We start from the raw sequence: 20713 nt of genomic DNA, 5'->3' as shown, positions 1-20713 counted from the left end.
TTTTTTTCTTTATATATATCAACTGGCTCCAGAAAGTTAAACAGATTTATAAATTACTTCTATTAAAAAATGTTAATCCTTCCAATAATTATCAGTTGCTGAAGTTGAGTTGTTCTTTTCTGTATGGAACAGTGTTCTCTGCTGACATCTCTGCTTGTCTCGGGAACTGCACGGAGTAGAAGAGGTTTGCTATGGGGATTTGCTTCTACTCTGGATAGTTCCCGAGACAGGTGTCATCAGAGAGCACTTCCCGAGACAGAAAAGAAAAAATCAACTTCAGCAGTACTGAACGGATTAAGATTTTTTAATAGAAGTACTTACAAATCTGTTTAACTTTCTGGAGCCAGTTGATATATAAAAAAAAGTTTTTTCCTGGATAACCCCTTTAAATCCATTCCTGGAATGATTTATGTTTGGACCCTGCTGCTAGCTTTGATGTAAAGGCATCTTATTTTCCTGCATCTTCATTGTCTTTTCAACATCCCCATTGGAACACTGGACTACAATTGGATGTCAGCTGCTGCTGCTTTTCTCAGTCAAAGACACCCCAATAGGCTCTTCATGGTGTCGCGCCCACAGCACTACCCCTTAAGGTGAGCGTACTAATGTATATGCTTATGCACCCCATATTTACTATTATGGGAGCACAAAGGACACCTACAACTATGGGGGCACAGAGAGGGGGTCTACAACTATGGGGACACAGAGAGGGGGGCCTACAACTAAGTGGGCACAGAGAGGGGGCATACAACTATGGGGGCACAGAGAGGGGGCATACAACTATGGGGCACAGAGAGGGGGCCTACAATTATGGGGGCACAGAGAGGGGGCCTGCAACAATGGGGGCAAAGAGAGGGGGCTTACAACTATGGGGGCACAGAGAGGGGGCCTACAACTATGGGGGCACCAAGAATGGAGCCTACAACTATGTGGGCACAGAGAGGGGGCCTACAAATATGGGGGCACATAGAGGGGGCCTACAACTATGGGGGCACAGAGATTGGAGCCTACAACTATGAGGACTCAGAGATTGGAGCCTACAACTATGGGGGCACAGAGTGGAGCCTACAACTATGGGGGCACCGAGATTGCAGCCTACAACTATGGGGGGATCAGAGAGTGGAGTCTACAACTATGGGGGGATCAGAGAGTGGAGTCTACAACTATGGGGGCACAGAGAGTGGAGCCTACAACTATGGGGGCACAGAGAATGGAGTCTACAACTATGGGGCACAGAGAGTGGAGTCTACAACTATGGGGCCACAGAGATTGGAGCCTACAACTATGGGGGCACAGAGAGTGGAGTATACATCTATGGGGGCACATAGAGTGGAGTCTACATTTATGGGGACACAGAGATTGGAGCCTACAACTATGGGGGCACAGAGAGTGGAGTCTACAACTATGGGGGCACAGAGATTGGAGTCTACAACTATGGGGGCACAGAGATTGGAGCCTACAACTATGGGGGCACAAAGAGGGGAGTCTACATCTATGGGGGCACAGAGAGTGGAGTCTACATCTATGGGGACACAGAGATTGGAGCCTATATCTATGGGAGCACAGAGATTGGAGCCTATATCTATGGGAGCACAGAGATTGGAGCCTACAACTATGGGGGCAGAGAGAGTGGAGTCTACAACTATGGGGGCACAGAGATTGGAGCCTACAACTATGGGGGCACAGAGATTGGAGCCTACAACTATGGGGGTAGAGAGAGTGGAGCCTACAACTATGGGGGCACAGAGATTGGAGCCTACAACTATAGGGGCACAGAGATTAGAGCCTATAACTATGGGGGCAGAGAGTGTGGAGCCTACAACTATGGGAGCACAGAGAGTGGAGTCTACAACTATGGGGGCACAAAGTGGGCACTATTACTGTTAAATGCAATAGACACAGGGAGTTTGTAAAGAGGTGGGCATTGTGCTTGAGAAATGTTTGTCTGGCTACTCTGACAGGTTTTGTGGAGACAGAAGTCTTCATGATGCCCAATGGCGGATAATGTGTTAATGTGCGCCTTTTTATTCACATAGTGAAGACGTTAACTGTAAGTCACTTTATGTAATTGCAATCACCTTCAGTGTCTGCAGGGCACTGGCGTGCAGCTGGAATCTACCTCTTTTGCTAGTATGTGGGAATATTGGCAAATTTTTAGGGCACTTGCACAACGTTATTTCACTGGACTGCACTCTGCTATAATCTAATTAGAAAAAAATATTGGGGTCTGGCCGTGGGGCAGACTCGGGGGCGAGGCATGGGGGGGCCCAGGCCTTGAGCTACGTAGAGGGCCCCAAAATTTCTGATGGCAGCCCTGCTTGTGAGTAACATATCTAAGAATTTTCTTCTGTGAAATGACAGGTACGCTTTGTGCAATTTGAATAGTTCCCATTGACTTCAATGGGAGATACACAAATGGCGTAAGCTATGCTGTTAGTGTAACTGTGTCTGCTTTTGGCTTTTCCTACCACCTCCAGCTGCTGAAAGCAGGATGGAGAAGCTGGAAGTAAGGAGATGGGACAAGCCCTTTAAAAGGGGTACTCCGCTTAACAACATTTATTTTTTATTTTTTTATCAACTGGTGCCAGAAAGTTAAACAGATTTGTAAATTACTTGTATTTAAAAATCTTAATCCTTCCAGTACTTATCAGCTGCGGTATGCTCCACAACAAGTTATTTTCCCTCTGACAACAGTGCTCTTTGCTTACACCTTTGTCCATTTTAGGAACTGTCCAGAGTATGAGCACATCCCCATAACAAATCTATTTTGCTCCGGACAGTCCCTGACATGGACTGAGGTGTCAGCAGAGATCACTGTAATCAGACAGAGAGGAAATTCAAAAAGAAAAGAACTTCCTCTGTAGTATACAGTAGCTGATAAGTACTGGAATAATAAATTTTTTAAATAAAAGTTTTTAACTTTCTGGCATCTGTTGATTTAAAAAAAATAAAAATAATTATGTTTTCCAGTGGAGTACCCCTTTCAAAGTGGAACTATAGCACAAAATGCAAAAGTTCAGAACCATAATAAAACAGTTTTTTGTTTGTAATATTGTGGATTATTAAGTATAATATGAATGATGGTTAACAGTGTATGGTCTATATTTTAAATACCTTAAGTTTTCTTACTGCATCCCTTACAACTTCAGTACCTTTAGGTTGCTCTACTTCTGTGCCGCCAAGAAACTGAAAAACAAAGACAAGTAGAACTTGTTGAAAATGGACAATCAATAATCATTCATTTTTAATCATAAAATTTGGTTCAACAGCATCATTTTCTTCATAACAAAAAATCATTATTCATGAACTTTTGTGCACTGCTTACAATCACATCACTAAATGACAGGCAGTGTTCATAATGCTGGAATTTCACATAAAGTTTGGACTCAGTTTTGGAGATTTTGCTGCAAATTTTAAAGGGTATGTAAAATAAGTAGGAAGGAGTTATGCAAATACATCTTGCTAGATCCATTTTTAGCACTGGTTTATAAAACGGCATTAAAATTGATTTAACCCCTGAAGGACATACACCCTGATGCGCTGGTACTTAGCGCACCAGGTTGCACATTTTGGTCCTACACATGAAGCAAGCACAGGAGCTGTGCTTGCTTCATGCACCGCAGGCCCCAGCTGTACCCTCCAGTAATGGCAGACATCAGCGATCGCACTCATGTCCACCATTAACCTCTCAGATGGCGTGATGAATACTGTAAAAGTTTTTAAAAAAAAGCCACTTTTCCCATTTTACCCAAAAAAGCATACAAATAATATTTCATATCAGTTAATGATCCCATACAGTGAACGGCAGAAACGTAAAAGAAAAAAAATGTCCACATATACGCAAACGTAATTTTAAAAAAAACCTACTGATCACAGCAAGAAAAATAAAAATTGCCCTCATACAGCACCATATATGGAAAAATGAGAAAAGTTATAGGTGGTCAAAATGGGCAACATACTTATTTTGTAAAAAAAAAAAAAAAAAGTTAGAATTTTTTTTTAAAGCAGTGCAATATTAGAAAAGCATCTAAACATGGGCATCATTTTAATCGTATTGACCCACGAAATAAAGAAAACATGTCATTTTTACTGTAAAATGTACAGTATGAAAATGAAACCCTCCAGAATTGGCTGAACTGCAATTTTATTTTCAATTTCCTCACACAAATAATATTATTTTGGTTTCGCCATGCATTTTATGGTAAAATGATGTCAGTACAAAACATAATTGGTCGCGGCCGGCTATGAACCCTTTAGATCGCTGCTGTCAAAGCTGACAAAGCATCTAAAGGTGCCTGTATCCCATCCCTGGAGGTCCAGTGGGGTGGATGGCCCCCCCCCGCAGCGCCATCGCGGGAAGGCGATCCACTGTGAAGGTAGCCTGAGGGCTTACCTCTCCATCCACGGCAGTTCCTACGCTCTGAATGATAATGCCTGGCAGGACCAAGCTTTATCAATCCAGCGCAGAGCACACAGATCAATGTGGCTTTATCAAACCACATTCATCTGTTTGAGAAATAAAATGATTCCTCCTAAAAGTTCCCTAAGGGGTCTAAACGTGTAAAAAAAAAAAAAAAAAAAAGAAAACTTTTAAAAATACACACATTAACCCCTTCCTTATTAAAAGTTTAAATCGCGCCCCTTTTCCCAAATTCCATATAAAAAATATATAAACATAATAAAAATAAACATATGTGGTATCACCGCATGCGTAAATGTCCAAACTATAAAAATATATTGTATATTAAACCGCACAGTCAATAGCATATGCGCAAAAAAATTCCAAAGTCCAAAATAGCGTATTTTTGGTTACTTTTTATCCAATCAAAAAAGGAATAAAAAGCGATCAAAAAGTCTGATCAAAACAAAAATGGTACTGATTAAAACTTCAGATCACTACGCAAAAAATGAGCCCTCATACCACCCCGTACGCAGAAAAAAAAAAATTATAGGGGTCAGAATAAAGATAAAGTGTCATTTTGATTTTTGGGTAAAATGACCGATGTCATTACAAAGTAGAATTGATGGCGCAAAAAATAAACCGTCATATGGATTTTTAGGTGCAAAATTGAAAGGGTTATGATTTTTAAAAGGTAGAAGGAAAAAAACAAAAGTGCAAAAACAGAAAAATGCTTGGTCCTTAGAGGGTTGAATGTAAATTAAAAAAGTTATGATATTTTTGGAAACAAGGTGGAAAAAACAAATATGCAAAAATAAAATTAGCTGTGTCCTTAAAGCAGTGGTTCTCTTTGTACCCCAAAAGGCTGAAAGTATGTCCACGGGTACTCCTCGATATGGCAAAAAAGGAATCAGTGGGAGGGAGGAATAATGGCACAAGGGGATCAGAGGGAAGGGGGAATAATGGCACAAGGGGATAAAGATGGAGGGTGGGTGAGGGATAATGGCAAAAGGGGATCAAAATAGAGGGGGGGTAGTGATAATGGTAAAAGGGGATGAGAGGGAGGGGGGAATAATGGCATAAGGGGATAAAGATGGAGGGGGATAATCACTACACCCCCTCCATCTTAATCCCCCTGTGCCATACTCCCCCCCCCTCCCTCTGATCCCCTTTTGCCATAATCCCCCTCTCCCCCTCTATCTTAATGCCCTTGTGCCATTTTTTCTCTCCCCCCCATCCATCCCTCCTCCGATCCCCCTCAGCTAATATATAACCTCCCTCCCATACACTTAGTTTTTACATTACCCGGCTTGTTCGGGTACCACTCCCAGAGTCCCGTTTGGTGCCACACAGAAGGGTGACGTCCTACTGCACCTCCACACGACATCAGGGGATGTCACACGTCTCCCCAGCAACCACGCAGCTCCCGTAAAGTAGCCACGGCCGGAGCTGCGGCCGCAATACTTTACTGAGAGCTGCCGCGGCCATTCCCCGCAATGTGCTGAAAAAATACTGGCCAATGAATGGCCGGTATTTATCAGCGCATTGCGTACCCCCCACAACCAGTGGCTTACCCCTAGGGGTACGTATACCACAGGTTGAGAACCCCTGCCTTAATAGGGTACTCCGGTGGAAAAAAAATTTTTTAAATCAACTGGTGCCAGAAAATTAAACAGATTTGTATACTTTGTAAAAGTTATTTTCTTTTTTAATTTCTTTTTGTCTGACCACAGTGCTCTCTGATGACACATCTGTCCATGTCAGGAACTGTCCAGAGAAGGAGAGGTTTGCTATGGGGATTTGTTCCTGCTCTGTACAGTTCCTGACATGGACACAGATGTAAGCAGAGAACACCGTGGTCAGGCAGAAAAGAAATTTAAAAAGAAAAGAAATTCCTGTGCAGCATACAGCACCTGATAAGTACTGGAAAGATTAAGATTTTTTAACAGGGGTAATTTACAAATCTGTTTAACTTTCTGGAACCAGTTGATTAAAAACATTTTTTTTCCACTGGAGCTGTGTCCATAAGGTGATAAAACATGCTTGTGTGATTTCATCCTTAGCTTGTAATGATTTTCTGATGTTTTAAGGAGCTTTCTCAGACTTCATAAGAGTCTTCATAGGCATCTTTTACAATTTTTAGAGCTTTAAAAAAAAAAAAAAAAATGCCAAAGCCAAATGCTGACCAAAACCTCTTAGTGAAATATTCTTGAAAATGGATTTTAATGAACTCCTACTGGTAAAAAATGCACATCTGGCACTGTGGTCAAATACCTGACCTTAAATGTTTCCAGCTGAAAAGTTCTCTTGGCAATTTGTTAGCTTTATAAGACTGGTAATCTAGAATATTTAACTTTGTAAAAGGATGACTTTCAAGAAAGATATCCAGTCCTTAGCATTTAACAGTGTATGCAATCGGAAGATTGCATGTAATAGTCCCCTATGGGGACTAAAAAATGGTGTAAAAAAAAAAAGCTAATAAATTAATTAATAAATAAAGATTTAACCCCTTCCCTAATAAAAGTTTAAATCACCCCCCTTTTCTTATTTAAAAAGAGAAAAATATGCAAACAAAAATAAACATAAACATATGTGGTATCGCCACGTGCGTAAATGTCCGAACTATAAAAATATAACGTCAATGAAACCGCATGTCAACGGTGTATATGTAAAAAAAAATTCAAAAGTCCAAAATTGCATATTGTTGGTCATTTTGTATATCCTAAAAATACAAATAAAAAGTTATCAAAAAGTCTCATTAAAAAAATTATACAGAAAAAAAATTACCCCTCATACATCCCTGCATGCGGAAAAATAAAAAAGTTATAGGGGTCAGAAGATGACAATTTTAGACAAACTAATTTTGGTGCATGTAGTTATAATTTTTTAAAAGTAGTAAAATAAAATATGTGGAAAATAGGTGGAAAATCTAAAGTGCTATGATTTTTGGGCGAGGAGGAAAGTGCAAAAATTAGAAAATCCGTGGGTTAAATCTAATTTTTGGCATTGCACTCCTTATGGTAAATAAAAAAAATCTTTCTAATATACTTTGTTTAAAAAAATTATGTTTTCTATTCTTCATTTGTGTTTAAAAAAAAAATGCCACTGGGTGTCTCCCTAATTGTCCAGAGCACATTTTCCCCCACCTTTTGCACAGACTTTGGACTCCTTCTGGCCTGGCAGAAGTCCAAAATCAGGAAATGCTGAGGGGGGGGGGGGTGCAGCCATATCCAATCAGATCTTATGTCACACACTGAACTGCTCTAGGCTGTGTGTAGCAGAGTGAGGGAGGAAGTCCTTCTCTGTTTGGCTCCAGATGATGTCACAGACTGCTGGGTAACGCCCCTTCCCAGTCTGTGAATCTGATTGAGCAGAGAATACAGAGTAATATCAAGGTAGAAAACTAAGAAATAATAAAAATAAAGGCAGGCAGTGGTTTATCATGATGGGGGCAGTGAACTGGGAGGAATATAAAATTTAACAAGATCATGAGAGGTACTCTTTAACCCCTTCCCAACCTATGACATACCTGTACGTCATGAGTGGGAAGGTGTTCCCGACCCATGACATACAGGTACGTCATGAACATTTTTGCCGCTACACCCGGTAAGATGGCTAGCCATCTTACCATGCGACCACGGGGGGTTTCATCCCCCCCCCCCCCAAGCGATCGCTGCTATCAGCTAATCAAATCTGACAGCATTTCGCTATTAGTGTTGCTCGCGAATATTCGCAATGGAAATTTTATTCGCGAATATCGCATATTCGCGAATATAGCACTATATATTCGCAATTACGAATATATATTTTTTTTTTCCACTGTACACATCACAGTGATCATCCCTCTCTGCTTCCAGCTTGTGTGCTGTAAAGAAGGCTCTAATACTACTGTGTGAGACTGGAGTACGAATTTTCGCATATGCTAATCTAATTTTCACATATGCAAATTATGCATATGCGTATTATCGCATATGCTAATTTTCACATATGCAAAAATAAACGCGAATATTACACATATGCAAATTTAGCGAATATATGACGAATATTCATCCATATATTCGCAAAATATCGCAAATTCGAATATGGCCTATGCCGCTCAACACTATTCGCTATGGGAATACTTAGCAGCGCGGTGTGTGAGTCCCGATCACGGGGATCAGGACACACACCGCTCTGCTAAGTGTCCCTTACCCGTCCCCCGGCGTCACTTACCTGGCCATGCGGTGTCCCGAGCGGTCCCGGCGGTGGTGCTTCCCGAGTTTCCAGCAGCAGGACGGCATCTTCATTGGCAGCAGTGAGATCGCCATAAAGCGATCTCACCTCGGCCTCTGGGAGTTTCAAAACTGCAACTCCCAGCATGCCCAGACAGCCTTTGGCTTTCTGTGCATGCTGGGAGTTGTAGTTTTGCAACATCTGGAGGTCCACAGTTTGGAGACCCCTGTATAATGGTCTCCAATCTGTGCTCTTCCAGATGTTGCAAAACTACAAATCTCAGCATGCTCAGTCTGTCCAGGCATGCTGGGAGTTATAGTTCTGTAACATCTGGAAGAGCACAGATTGGAGCCCATCATACAGTGGTCTCCAAACTGTGGACCTCCAGATGTTGCAAAACTACAACTCCCAGCATACCAGACTGCCCAAGCATGCTGGAAGTTGTAGTTCGGCAACATCTGATCCTTTAGATATTGCCGAACTACAACTTCCAGCATGCCTGGGCAGTCTGGGCATGCTGGGAGATGTAGTTTTGCAACAACTGGAGGCACACTAGTTGGGAAACATTGTCCGTTTCCTAACTCAGTGTTTCCCAACACATGTGCCTCCAGCTGTTGCAAAACTATAACTCCCATAGACCATGCATGCTGGGAGTTGTAGTTTTGAAACAGCTGGAGGCACACTGGTTTGGAAACACTAAGTTAAGTAATAAACTTTCAAGTGTTTTGCAACCAGTGTGCCTTCAGCTATTGCATAACTACAACCCCCAGCATGCACGGACAGCCAAAGGGCATTCTGGGAGTTGTAGCAGTATGCCTCTAGCTGTTGCATAACTACAAGTCCCAGCATGCCCTTCTGCTGTCACTGCATGCTGAGAGTTGTAGTTTTTGCAACAGCTGAAGGCACACTGGTTGCAAAACACCAGTTTGCTATCTAACTCCGTGTATCGCAACCAGCGTGCCTCAAGCTGTTGCAAAACTACAACTCCCAGCATGCACGGACAGCCAAAGGGCATGCTCGGAGTTGTAGTTTTGCAACAGCTGGATGTTTGCCCCCCCTCCCCCCAATATGAATGTACAGGGTACACTCACATGGGCGGAGGTTTACAGTGAGTGCTGCAAGTTTGAGATGGCGCAAATTTTGCGCTGCAGCTCAAACTCCCAGCGGCAAACTTGCTGTGAACCTCTGCCCGTGTGACTGTACCCTAAAAACACTACACTACACTAACACTAATCTGAAATAAAAAGTAAAAAAAACTACATACACACATACCGCTACACAGCCCCCCTCCCCAATAAAAATGAAAAACGTCTGGTACGCTACCGTTTCCAAAACGAAGCCTCCAGCTGTTGCAAAACAACAACTCCCAGTATTGCCGGACAGCCATTGACTGTCCAGGAATGCTGGGAGTTTTGCAACAGCTGGAGGCACCCTGTTTGGGAATCACTGGCGTAGAATACCCCTATGTCCACCTCTATGCAAATCGTATTTCAGGGCAACAGTTTTGGGACACATATGGGGTATCTCCGTACTCGGGAGAAATTGCCTTACAAATTTTGGGGGGCTTTTTCTTCTTTAACCCCTATGAAAAGGTGAAGTTGGGGTCTACACCAGCATGTTAGTGTATAAAAATTTAATTTTTTACACTGACATGCTGGTGTTGCAGCATACTTTTCATTTTCACAAGAGATAAAAGGGAAAAAAGACCCTCAAAATTTGTAATGCAATTTCTCCCGAGTACGGAGATACCCCATATGTGGGCGCAAAGTGCTCTGGGGGTGCACAACAAAGCTCAGAAGGGAGATTGCACCATGTACATTTGAGGTGATTTGCACAGGGGTGGCTGATTGTTACAGCAGTTCTGACATAAACGCAAAACAATAAATATCCATATGTGACCCCATTTTGGAAACTACACCCCTCATGGAATTTAAAAAGGGGTGCAGTGAGCATTTACACCCCACTGGTGTATGACAGATTTTTGGAACAGTGGTCTGTGAAAATGAAAAATACAATTTTTCATTTGCACAGTCCACTGTTTCAAATATCTGTCAAACGCCAGTGGGGTGTAAATGCTCACTGCACCCCTTATTAAATTCCATGAGGGGTGTAGTTTCCAAAATGGGGTCACATGTGGGGGGGGGGGGTCCACTGTTCTGGCACCATAGGGGCTTCCTAAATGGGACATGCCCCCCAAAAACCCTTTCAGAAAAACTCACTCTCCAAAATCCCATTGTCGCTCCTTCCGTTCTGAGCCCTCTACTGTGCCTGCCGAACACTTTACATACATATATGAGGTGTTTCCTTACTTGAGAGAAATTGGGTTACAAATTTTAGGGTGATTTCTCTCCTTTTACCCCTTGTAAAAATTCAAAAATTGGGTCTACAAGAACATGTGAGTGTAAAAAATGAAGATTTTGAATTTTCTCCTTAACTTTGCTGCTATTCCTGTGAAACACCTAAAGGGTTAAAACACTTACTGAATGTCATTTTGAATACTTTGGGGGGTGCAGTTTTTATAATGGGGTCATTCATGGGGTATTTCTAATATGAAGACCCTTAAAATCCACTTCCAACCTGAACTGGTCCCTGAAAAAGTTCGATTTTGAAAATCTTGAGAAAAATCGGAAAATTGCTGCTGAACTTTGAAGCCCTCTGGTGTCTTCCAAAAGTAAAAACACGTGAATTTTTTGATGCAAACATAAAGTAGACATATTGTATATGTGAATCAATATGTAATTTATTTGGAATATCCATTTTCCTTACAAGCAGAGAGCTTGCAAGTTAGAAAAATGCAAAATTTTCAAAGTTTTCATGAAATTTTTAGATTTTTTACCAAGAAAGGATGCAAATATCAGTGACATTTTACCAATAAAGTAGCATAGGTCAAGAAAAAACAATTTTGGAATCAGAATGATATGTAAAAGCATACCAGAGTTATTAATGTTTAAAGTAACAGTGGTCAGATGTTCAAAAAATGCCCAGGTCCTGAAGGTGAAAATGGGCTGGGTCGTGAAGGGGTTAACCCTTTAAGGACCCAGCCAATTTTCACTGTAGGAAGCGGCCATTTTTTGCACATCTGACCACTGTCACTTTAAGCATTAATAACTCTGGGATGCTTTTACCTTTCATTCTGATTCCAAGATTGTTTTTTCGTGGCATATTCTACTTTACATTAGTGGTAAAATTTTGTAGATACTTGCATCGTTTCTTGGTGAAAAATTCAAAAATTTGATGAAAAAATGTAAAATTTAGCATTTTTTTTACTTTGAAGCTCTCTGCTTATAAGGAAAATTAATATTCCAAATAAATTATATATTGATTCACATATACAACATGTCTACTTTATGATTGCAGCATAACATTGTCATGTTTTTACTTTTGGAAGACACCAGAGGGCTTCAAAGTTCAGCAGCAATTTTCCAATTTTTCTCAAAATTTTCAAAATCAAAATTTTTCAGGGACCAGTTCTGTTTTTAAGTGGATTTGAAGGGCTTTCATATTAGAAATGCCCCACAAATGACCCCATTATAAAAACTGCACCCCCAAAGTATTCAAAATGACATTCAAAGGGTTTGTTAACCCTTTAGGTGTTTCACAGGAATAGCAGCAAATAGAAGGAGAAGATTCAAAATCTTCATTTTTTACACTGGCATGTTCTTGTAGACCCAGTTTTTGAATTTTTACAAGGGGTAAAAGGAGAAAAATCTTCCTAAAATGTGTAACCCAATTTCTCTCGAGTAAGGAAATACCTCATATGTGTATGTCAAGTGTACGGCGGGTGCAGTAGAGGGCTCAGAAGGGAAGGTGCGACAATGGGATTTTGGAGAGTGAGTTTTTCTGAAATGGTTTTTGTGGGGCATGTCGCATTTAGGAAGCCCCTATGGTGCCAGAACAGCAAAAAAAAAAACACATGGCATACTATTTTGGAAACTACACCCCTCAAGGCACGTAACAAGGGGTCCAGTGAGCCTTAGCACCCCACAGGTGTTTGACGACATTTTGTTAAAGTTGGATGTGTAAATGATTTATTTATTTTTTTCCACTAAAATACTAGTTTTCCCCCAAATTTTTAATTTTTACAAGGGATAATAGGACAAAATAACCCCCAAAATGTTTAACACCATCTCTTCGGAGTATGGAAATACCCCAAGTGTGGACGTCAAGTGCTTTGCTGGCGCACTACAATGCTCAGAAGAGAAGGAGTCACATTTGGCTTTTGAAAAGCGAATTTTGCTGAAATGGTTTTTGGAGGGCATGTCGCATTTAGGAAGCCCCTATGGTGCCAGAACAGCAAAAAAAAAAACACATGGCATACTATTTTAGAAACTACACCCCTCAAGGAACACATCAAGGGGTACAGTGAGCATTAAAACCTCACAGGTGTTTGACGACTTTTTGCTAAAGACGGATGTGTAAATGAAAAAAAAAAAAAATTTCACTAAATTGCTGGTTTTCCCCCACATTTTATATTTTTACAAGGGGTAATAGGAGAAAATGACCCCCAAAATTTGTAACCCCATTTCTTCTGAGTATGAAAATACCCAATGTGTGAACATCAAGTGATCTGCTGGTGCACTACAATGCTCAGAAGAGAAGGAGCACCATTGAGCTTTTGAAGACAGAATTTGGTTGGAATAGAAGTTGGGGGCCATGTGTGTTTACAAAGCCCCCCGTGGTGCAAGAACAGTGGACCCCCCCACATGACCCCATTTTGGAAACTACACCACCCACAGAATTTAATAAGGGGTGCAGTGAGTATTTACACCCCACTGGCGTTTGACAGATCTTTGGAACAGTGGGCTGTGTAAATGAAAAATTACATTTTTCATTTTCACGGACCACTGTTCCAAAAATCTGTCAGACACCTGTAGGGCGTAAATGCTCACTGTACCCCTTATTACATTACGTGAGGGGTGTAGTTTCCAAAATTGGGTCATATGTGGGGGGGTCCATTGTTCTGGCTCTATGGGGGCTTTGTAAACACACGTAGCCTTCAATTCCGGACAAATTTTTTCTTCAAAATCCCAATGGTGCTCCTTCTCTTCTAAGCATTGTAGTTCGCCCGCCGAGCACTTTACATCCACATATGGGGTATTTCCTTACTCGGAAAAAATGGGGTTACAAATTTTGGGGGGCTTTTTCCTATGTTTCCTTGTGAAAATTAAAAATTTTGGGTAACATTAGCATTTTTGTGATTTTTTTTATTTTATTTCATTTTTCCATCCAAATTTAATGAAAATCCGTCAAACACCTGTGGGGTGTAAAGGCTCACTATACCCCTTGTTACTTTCTGTGAGGGGTGTAGTTTCCAAAATGGGGTCACATGTGGGTATTTATTTTTTTACGTTTATGTCAGAACCGCTGTAAAATCAGCCACCCCTGTGCAAATCACCAATGTAGGCCTCAAATGTACATAGTGCGCTCTCACTCTTGAGCCTTGTTATGTGCCCGCAGAGCATTTTACGCCCACATATGGGGTATTTCCGTACTCAGGAGAAATTGCGTAATTTTGGGGGGCTTTTTTTCCTTTTAACACTTGTGAAATTAAAAAGTAGAGGACAACACCAGCATGTTAGTGTAAAATTTTAAATTATTTTACACTGACAGGATGATGTAGCCCCCAACTTTTCCTTTTCATAAGGGGTAAAAGGAGAAAAAATAAAAATAAATTTGTAACGCAATTTCTCCCGATTACGGAGATATCCCATGTGTGGCCCTAAACTGTTTCCTTGAAATACGACAGCTCTGAAGTGAGAGAGCGCCATACGCATTTGAGGACTAAATTAGGGATTGCATAGGGGTGGACATAGGGGTATTCTACGCCAGTAATTCCCAAACAGGGTGTCTCCAGCTGTTGCTAAACTCCCAGCATGCCTGGACAGTCAGTGGCTGTCCGGAAATGCTGGGAGTTGTTGTTTTGCAACAGCTGGAGGCTCCGTTTTGGAAACACTGCCGTACAATACATTTTTCATTTTTATTGGGGGGACAGTGTAAGGGGGTGTTTATGTAGTGTTTTATCCTTTATTATGTGTTAGTGTAGTGTAGTGTAGTGTAGTGTTTTTAGGGTACATTCACACGGGCGCAGGTTTACAGTGAGCTTCCTGCTAGAAATTTGCGCTGCGGCGAAAAATTTGCCGCAGCTCATACTTGAAGCAGGAAACTTACTGTGAACCCGCCCGTGTGAATGTACCCTGTACGTTCACATGGGGGGGGGGGGGGGGCAAACCTCCAGCTGTTTCAAAACTACAACTCCCAGCATGTACTGACAGACCGTGCATGCTGGGAGTTGTAGTTTTGCAACAGCTGGAGGCACACTGGTTGGAAAACCTTCAGTAGGTTCTGTTACCTAACTCAGTATTTTCCAACCAGTGTGCCTATAGCTGTTGCAAAATTACAACTCCCAGCATGTACTGATCGTCGAAGGGCATACTGGGAGATCTAGTTATGCAACAGCTGGTGGGATCGCAACTACAACTCCCAGCATGCCGAGACAGCTGTTTCGGCATGCTTGGATTTGCAGTTTTGCAACATCTGGAGGGCTACAGATAGAGACCACTGCACTGTGATCTCCAAACTGTGGACCTTCAGATGTTGCAAAACTACAAATTCCAGCATGCACAGACAGCAAACAGCTATGTGGGCAGGCTGGGAATTGTAGTTTTGCAAGATCTAGAGTGCTACAGTATAGAGATCACTGCAGTGGTCTCTAAACTGTAGACCTTCAGCTGTTGCAAAACTGCATCTCCCACCATGCCCAGCAGCTGTCTGGGCATGCTGGGAGTTGTAGTTTTGCAACATCTGGATGGCTACAGTCTCAGACTGTAGCCCTCTAGATATTGCTAGGCAACTTACCGGCTTCCGTCGGATCCAGGGAGCCGTCCTCTTCTGCTGCACGACATCGCCGCCCGCGCCGATCACCGACGCCGATCCCGTCCCGCAGCTTCCACCGACGGGTAAGTGGATCTTCGGCGTTCGGTCCCCGTCGTTTCCCAGTCCTGCCCCGCCTATTGTGGGTGGGCAGAACGGGGAAAACGAAAGTAAACGCCCCTGATCTGCTATTGGTGGTCGCGTCTAGACCACCAATAGCAGAGATAGGAGGGGTGGCAACTCTGCCACCTCACTCCTATCGCTAGAGGGGGATCGTGGGTGTCTTAGACAACCGCGATCCCCCTTATATTCCGGCTTGCTCTTCTGAGTGTTGCTGTGTAAGAGGGGGCGTGAAAGAGGAGTTTCAAAAACAGGAGTTTGAAAGCAGGAGGTTGAGATCGCTGTGAGTGTTAATTTCTAAACCCACAAGGTCTACAAAAAATTTTAAGTGTAATTTTGACTGTCTGTTTTTTCCTATACATTTGTGAAATCCCCATAACTAGATGGCCTCCATGTTGGAAAATGCAGTCCAATGTACATCCTGTTCAATGTATGCAATCCTTGAACAACAGTTTGAGGGTGCATATTGTTGTGTGAGATGTGTGCTAGTTGTCCGTTTGGAAGCCCAGATCCTGCATTTAGAGGGGCGACTGGCAACAATGAGAAGCATTAACAACATGGAGAGGAGTCCACTCACTGAGCAGGCACTCTCGGGAATAGAGGTGGGGGAGGACATTGGGACGGAGTTGCAGGACAGTCAGGCAGTTAGCTGGGTTACAGTTAGAAAGAGGGGTAGGGGGAAAAGTGTCAGGGAGGCTAGTCCTGAACTGGCACACCCCAACAAGTTTGCCCGCTTGGCAGATGAGGGGGATGCCATTACAGAGCTAGCAGAACTGCAGCAGGATACCGCCTCTGACCGCCAGGGGGGTGTCTGCTCCAGTAAGGAGGGAGGGAGGAGTACAGGGCAGGCCAGACAGGTACTAGTGGTGGGGGACTCAATTATTAGGGGACAGACAGGGCAATCTGTCACAAAGACCAGGCTCGCCGAACAGTGTGTTGTCTGCCTGGCGCACGAGTTCGGCACATCGCGGATCGGGTTGACAGGTTGCTGGGCGGGGCTGGAGAGGACCCAGCAGTCATGGTACATATTGGCACCAATGACAAAGTAAGAGGTAGGTGGAGTGTCCTTAAAAATTATTTCAGGGACTTAGGCCGCAAGCTTAAGGCAAGGACCTCCAAGGTAGTATTTTCTGAAATACTACCAGTACCACGAGCCACACCAGAGACGCAGCGGGAGATCAGGGAGGTAAACAAGTGGCTCAGAAGCTGGTGTAGGAAGGAAGGGTTTGGGTTCATGGAGAACTGGGCTGACTTCGCTGTCGGTTACTGGCTCTACCGTAGGGACGGGCTGCACCTCAATGGGGAGGGTGCAGCTTTGCTTGGGGAGAAGATGGCTAGAAGGGTGGAGGAGTGTTTAAACTAGGGACTTGGGGGGAGGGAACCTACAGCAAAGAGGGGGAAGATAGTGTAGATAGAGAGGTGGGAATTATAAATGTACCTGGGGGTGGAGCGGAGGGAGTGGTTAGAATAGTTAATAGGAATAGGCTTCATAGGAAAATAAAACTTACACCCTTGAATCCCATTAACCCCAATAACATAAAGGATGGAAATGTAAAGTGTATGTTCACAAATGCCAGAAGCCTAGCAAATAAAATGGGGGAGCTTGAGGCCTTGATACTGGAGGAACATATTGATATAGTTGGGGTCACTGAGACATGGCTGGATTCCTCGCATGACTGGGCTGTCAATCTGCAGGGGTTTACATTGTTTCGCAAGGATAGAATGAACAGAAAAGGTGGTGGAGTCTGTCTGTATGTAAGAAGTGGTATGAAAGTCAGTGTGAACAATGCCATAGTGTGTGATGATTTTGAGGAGGTGGAATCACTGTGGGTAGAATTACAAAAAGAGGGAAATACTGAAAAAATAATATTTGGGGTAATCTACAGACCCCCTAATATCACTGAAGAGATAGAAGTTCGGCTTCATAAACAAATAGAGAGGGCCGCCCGGGCAGGTACAGTGGTAATAATGGGAGATTTTAACTATCCAGATATAGATTGGGGTCCGGGGTTGGCTAAAACTACAAAGGGGCGACAATTCCTAAATTTATTGCAGGATAATTTTATGGGCCAGTTTGTGGAGGACCCAACAAGAAGTGATGCCTTGTTGGATCTGATCATTTCCAACAACGCAGAGCTGGTTGGTAATGTAACTGTGCGGGAAAACCTTGGTAATAGCGACCACAATATAGTTACTTTTGACTTACAATGTAGAAAACAAAGACAGGCGGGGAAGGCAAAAACATATAACTTTAAAAAGGCAAATTTCCCTGGGCTGAGGGCTGCACTACAGGACATAGACTGGGGGGAGGTGTTGTCAAATACTGATACAGAAGGTAAATGGGACATCTTTAAATCAACTCTAAATAACTATACATCTAAATATATACCAAAGGGGAACAAATATAAACGATTAAAACTAAATCCTACATGGCTGACACATGATGTTAAAAGAGCAATAAACAACAAAAAAATAGCCTTCAAAAAATACAAATCTGATGGGTCAGCTATAACATTTAAACAGTACAAGGAGCTTAATAAAATCTGTAAAAATGTAATAAAAACAGAAAAAATTCAAAATGAGAGACAGGTGGCCAAAGAAAGCAAAACTAATCCTAAATATTTTTTTAGATATATAAATGCAAAAAAAACAAGGACAGAGCATGTAGGACCCCTTAATAATGATAATGGGGAGGTTTTCACAGGCGATCAAGAGAAGGCGGAGCTACTGAATGGGTTCTTTAGTTCTGTATACACTATGGAAGAAGGAGCTGACATTGGCCAGGTCAGTGCTGGTAACACATCATGTAATGTACTGAACTGGCTTAATGTAGAGATGGTACAAGGTAAGTTAAGTGATATAAATGTAAGCAAATCCCCAGGGCCGGATGGACTACACCCAAGAGTTCTTAGAGAGGTAAGTTCAGTAATATCTGTACCCCTGTTCATGATATTTAGAGATTCTCTGGTGTCTGGTATTGTGCCAAGGGACTGGCGCAAGGCGAATGTGGTGCCAATCTTCAAAAAGGGCTCTAGGTCTTCCCCAGGAAACTATAGACCGGTAAGTTTAACACGCATTGTGGGTAAATTGTTTGAAGGACTTATAAGGGATTACATACAGGAATACATAGGGGATAATTGTATTATAAGTGATAGCCAGCATGGGTTTACTAAGGATAGAAGTTGTCAAACCAATCTAATTTGCTTTTATGAAGAGGTGAGTAGAAGCCTTGACAGAGGAATGGCTGTGGATATAGTGTTTCTGGATTTTGCTAAAGCGTTTGATACTGTCCCTCACAGACGTCTGAGAGGTAAGTTAAGGTCTTTGGGTTTGGAAATTTTAGTTTGTAACTGGATTGAACACTGGCTCATGGATCGTACCCAGAGAGTGGTGGTCAATGATTCGTACTCTGATTGGTCCCCGGTTATTAGTGGTGTACCCCAAGGTTCAGTACTGGGACCGCTGTTGTTTAATTTATTTATCAATGATATAGAGGATGGTATTAACAGCTCTGTTTCTATCTTTGCAGATGACACCAAGCTTTGTAGCACGGTACAGTCTATAGAGGATGTGCATAAGTTACAAGATGACTTGGATAGACTAAGTGTCTGGGCATCCACTTGGCAAATGAGGTTCAATGTGGATAAATGTAAAGTTATGCATCTGGGTACTAATAACCTGCATGCATCGTATGTCTTAGGGGGGATTAAACTGTCAGAGTCACTGGTAGAGAAGGATCTAGTTGTACTTGTAGATCACAGACTACAGAATAGCATGTAATGTCAGGCTGCTGCTTCCAAAGCCGGCAGGATATTGTCATGTATCAAAAGAGGCATGGACTCAAGGGACAGGGACATAATACTCCCCCTTTATAAAGCATTGGTACGGCCTCACCTGGAATATGCGGTTCAGTTTTGGGCACCTGTCCATAAATGGGACACTGCGGAGTTGGAAAGGGTGCAGAGACGCGCAACTAAACTAATATGGGGCATGGAACATCTTAGCTATGAGGAGCGATTAAAGGAGTTACAATTGTTTAGTCTTGAGAAGAGACGTTTAAGGGGGGATATGATAAACGTATATAAGTATATTAATGGCCCATACAAAAAATATGGAGAAAAACTGTTCCAGGTTAAACCCCCCCCCCCCAAAGGACGAGGGGGCACTCCCTCCGTCTGGAGAAGAAAAAGTTTAGTCTCAAGGGGCGACACGCCTTCTTTACCGTGAGGACAGTGAATTTATGGAACGGTCTACCTCAGGAACTGGTCACAGCAGGAACAATTAACAGCTTTAAAACAGGATTAGATAAATTCATGGAACAAAATAACATTAATGCTTATGAAGAAATATAAAATCCCATCCCTTCCCCAATATCGCGCCACACCCCTACCCCTTAATTCCCTGGTTGAACTTGATGGACATATGTCTTTTTTCGACCGTACTAACTATGTAACTATGTAACTATATTCATCTGTGTATTGTCAATCACTATTCAATGCACGTATGCCCACTTTCACCGGATGTTTTGTTTGATCACTGTATTTTCACATGTTTTTTTGTCTGTGTAGGGCCTTCTGTGTGTTTTTTTATTTATTTCACTTGGCCATTTGTGTGGTGTATTCCCCAGCAGAGCACATGTATAATCATACAGTGCTTCTCTTTTGGAATCTTTTCTATATATTCCCCTATGAGGCTGATTCACTTGTCTTTTAGCTGGATATGAGGGAACGTAGCTGATGTTACACTTGCTTTCACATATATATTTTTTTGTAGTTTACACTAGTGTATGGTAATATATTATATATTTTTTTATTTTATTTTTTTAATTAACACCCTGGATATATACCATACTGTATGTCTGTCTGTCACAAGCGGCGCTCTGGCTGGACATTCCGGCCGTGAGCGCATCTTCCCCCATGTCCCGGCCCCCGGCGGGGCTGGGACTCGCATGCACCTTCGTCCCCGGCCTCTGTCCCTCTGCTCCGACGCGCGTGCCCCCACATTCTAGCGTGCGCGCCGAAGCTGTGAAATTTAAAGGGCCAGTGCGCCCGTAATTAGTAATTGCACCTGCACCTTTTTTATAAGTTCTAGCTCCTCCTTAGCACCCCTGCC

The 20713-nt window shown here is 42.5% G+C and overlaps 1 protein-coding gene across 15 annotated transcripts in view; it reads right to left on the bottom strand.

Moving 5' to 3' along the window:
- Window positions 1-20713, bottom strand: part of GULP1 (GULP PTB domain containing engulfment adaptor 1) — a 1103506-nt gene that overhangs the window by 472519 nt on the left and 610274 nt on the right. For all 15 annotated transcript variants that reach the window (XM_056535167.1, XM_056535165.1, XM_056535168.1 and 12 more), the window contains one exon: window positions 3115-3186. In XM_056535167.1, the coding sequence (XP_056391142.1) occupies window positions 3115-3186 (72 nt within the window). The remainder of the gene's footprint in view (window positions 1-3114; window positions 3187-20713) is intronic.

This window comes from Hyla sarda, chromosome 8, assembly GCF_029499605.1.
Source record: "Hyla sarda isolate aHylSar1 chromosome 8, aHylSar1.hap1, whole genome shotgun sequence".
NCBI lineage: Eukaryota > Metazoa > Chordata > Amphibia > Anura > Hylidae > Hyla > Hyla sarda.
This window is presented reverse-complemented; position numbering and strand designations above follow the sequence as displayed.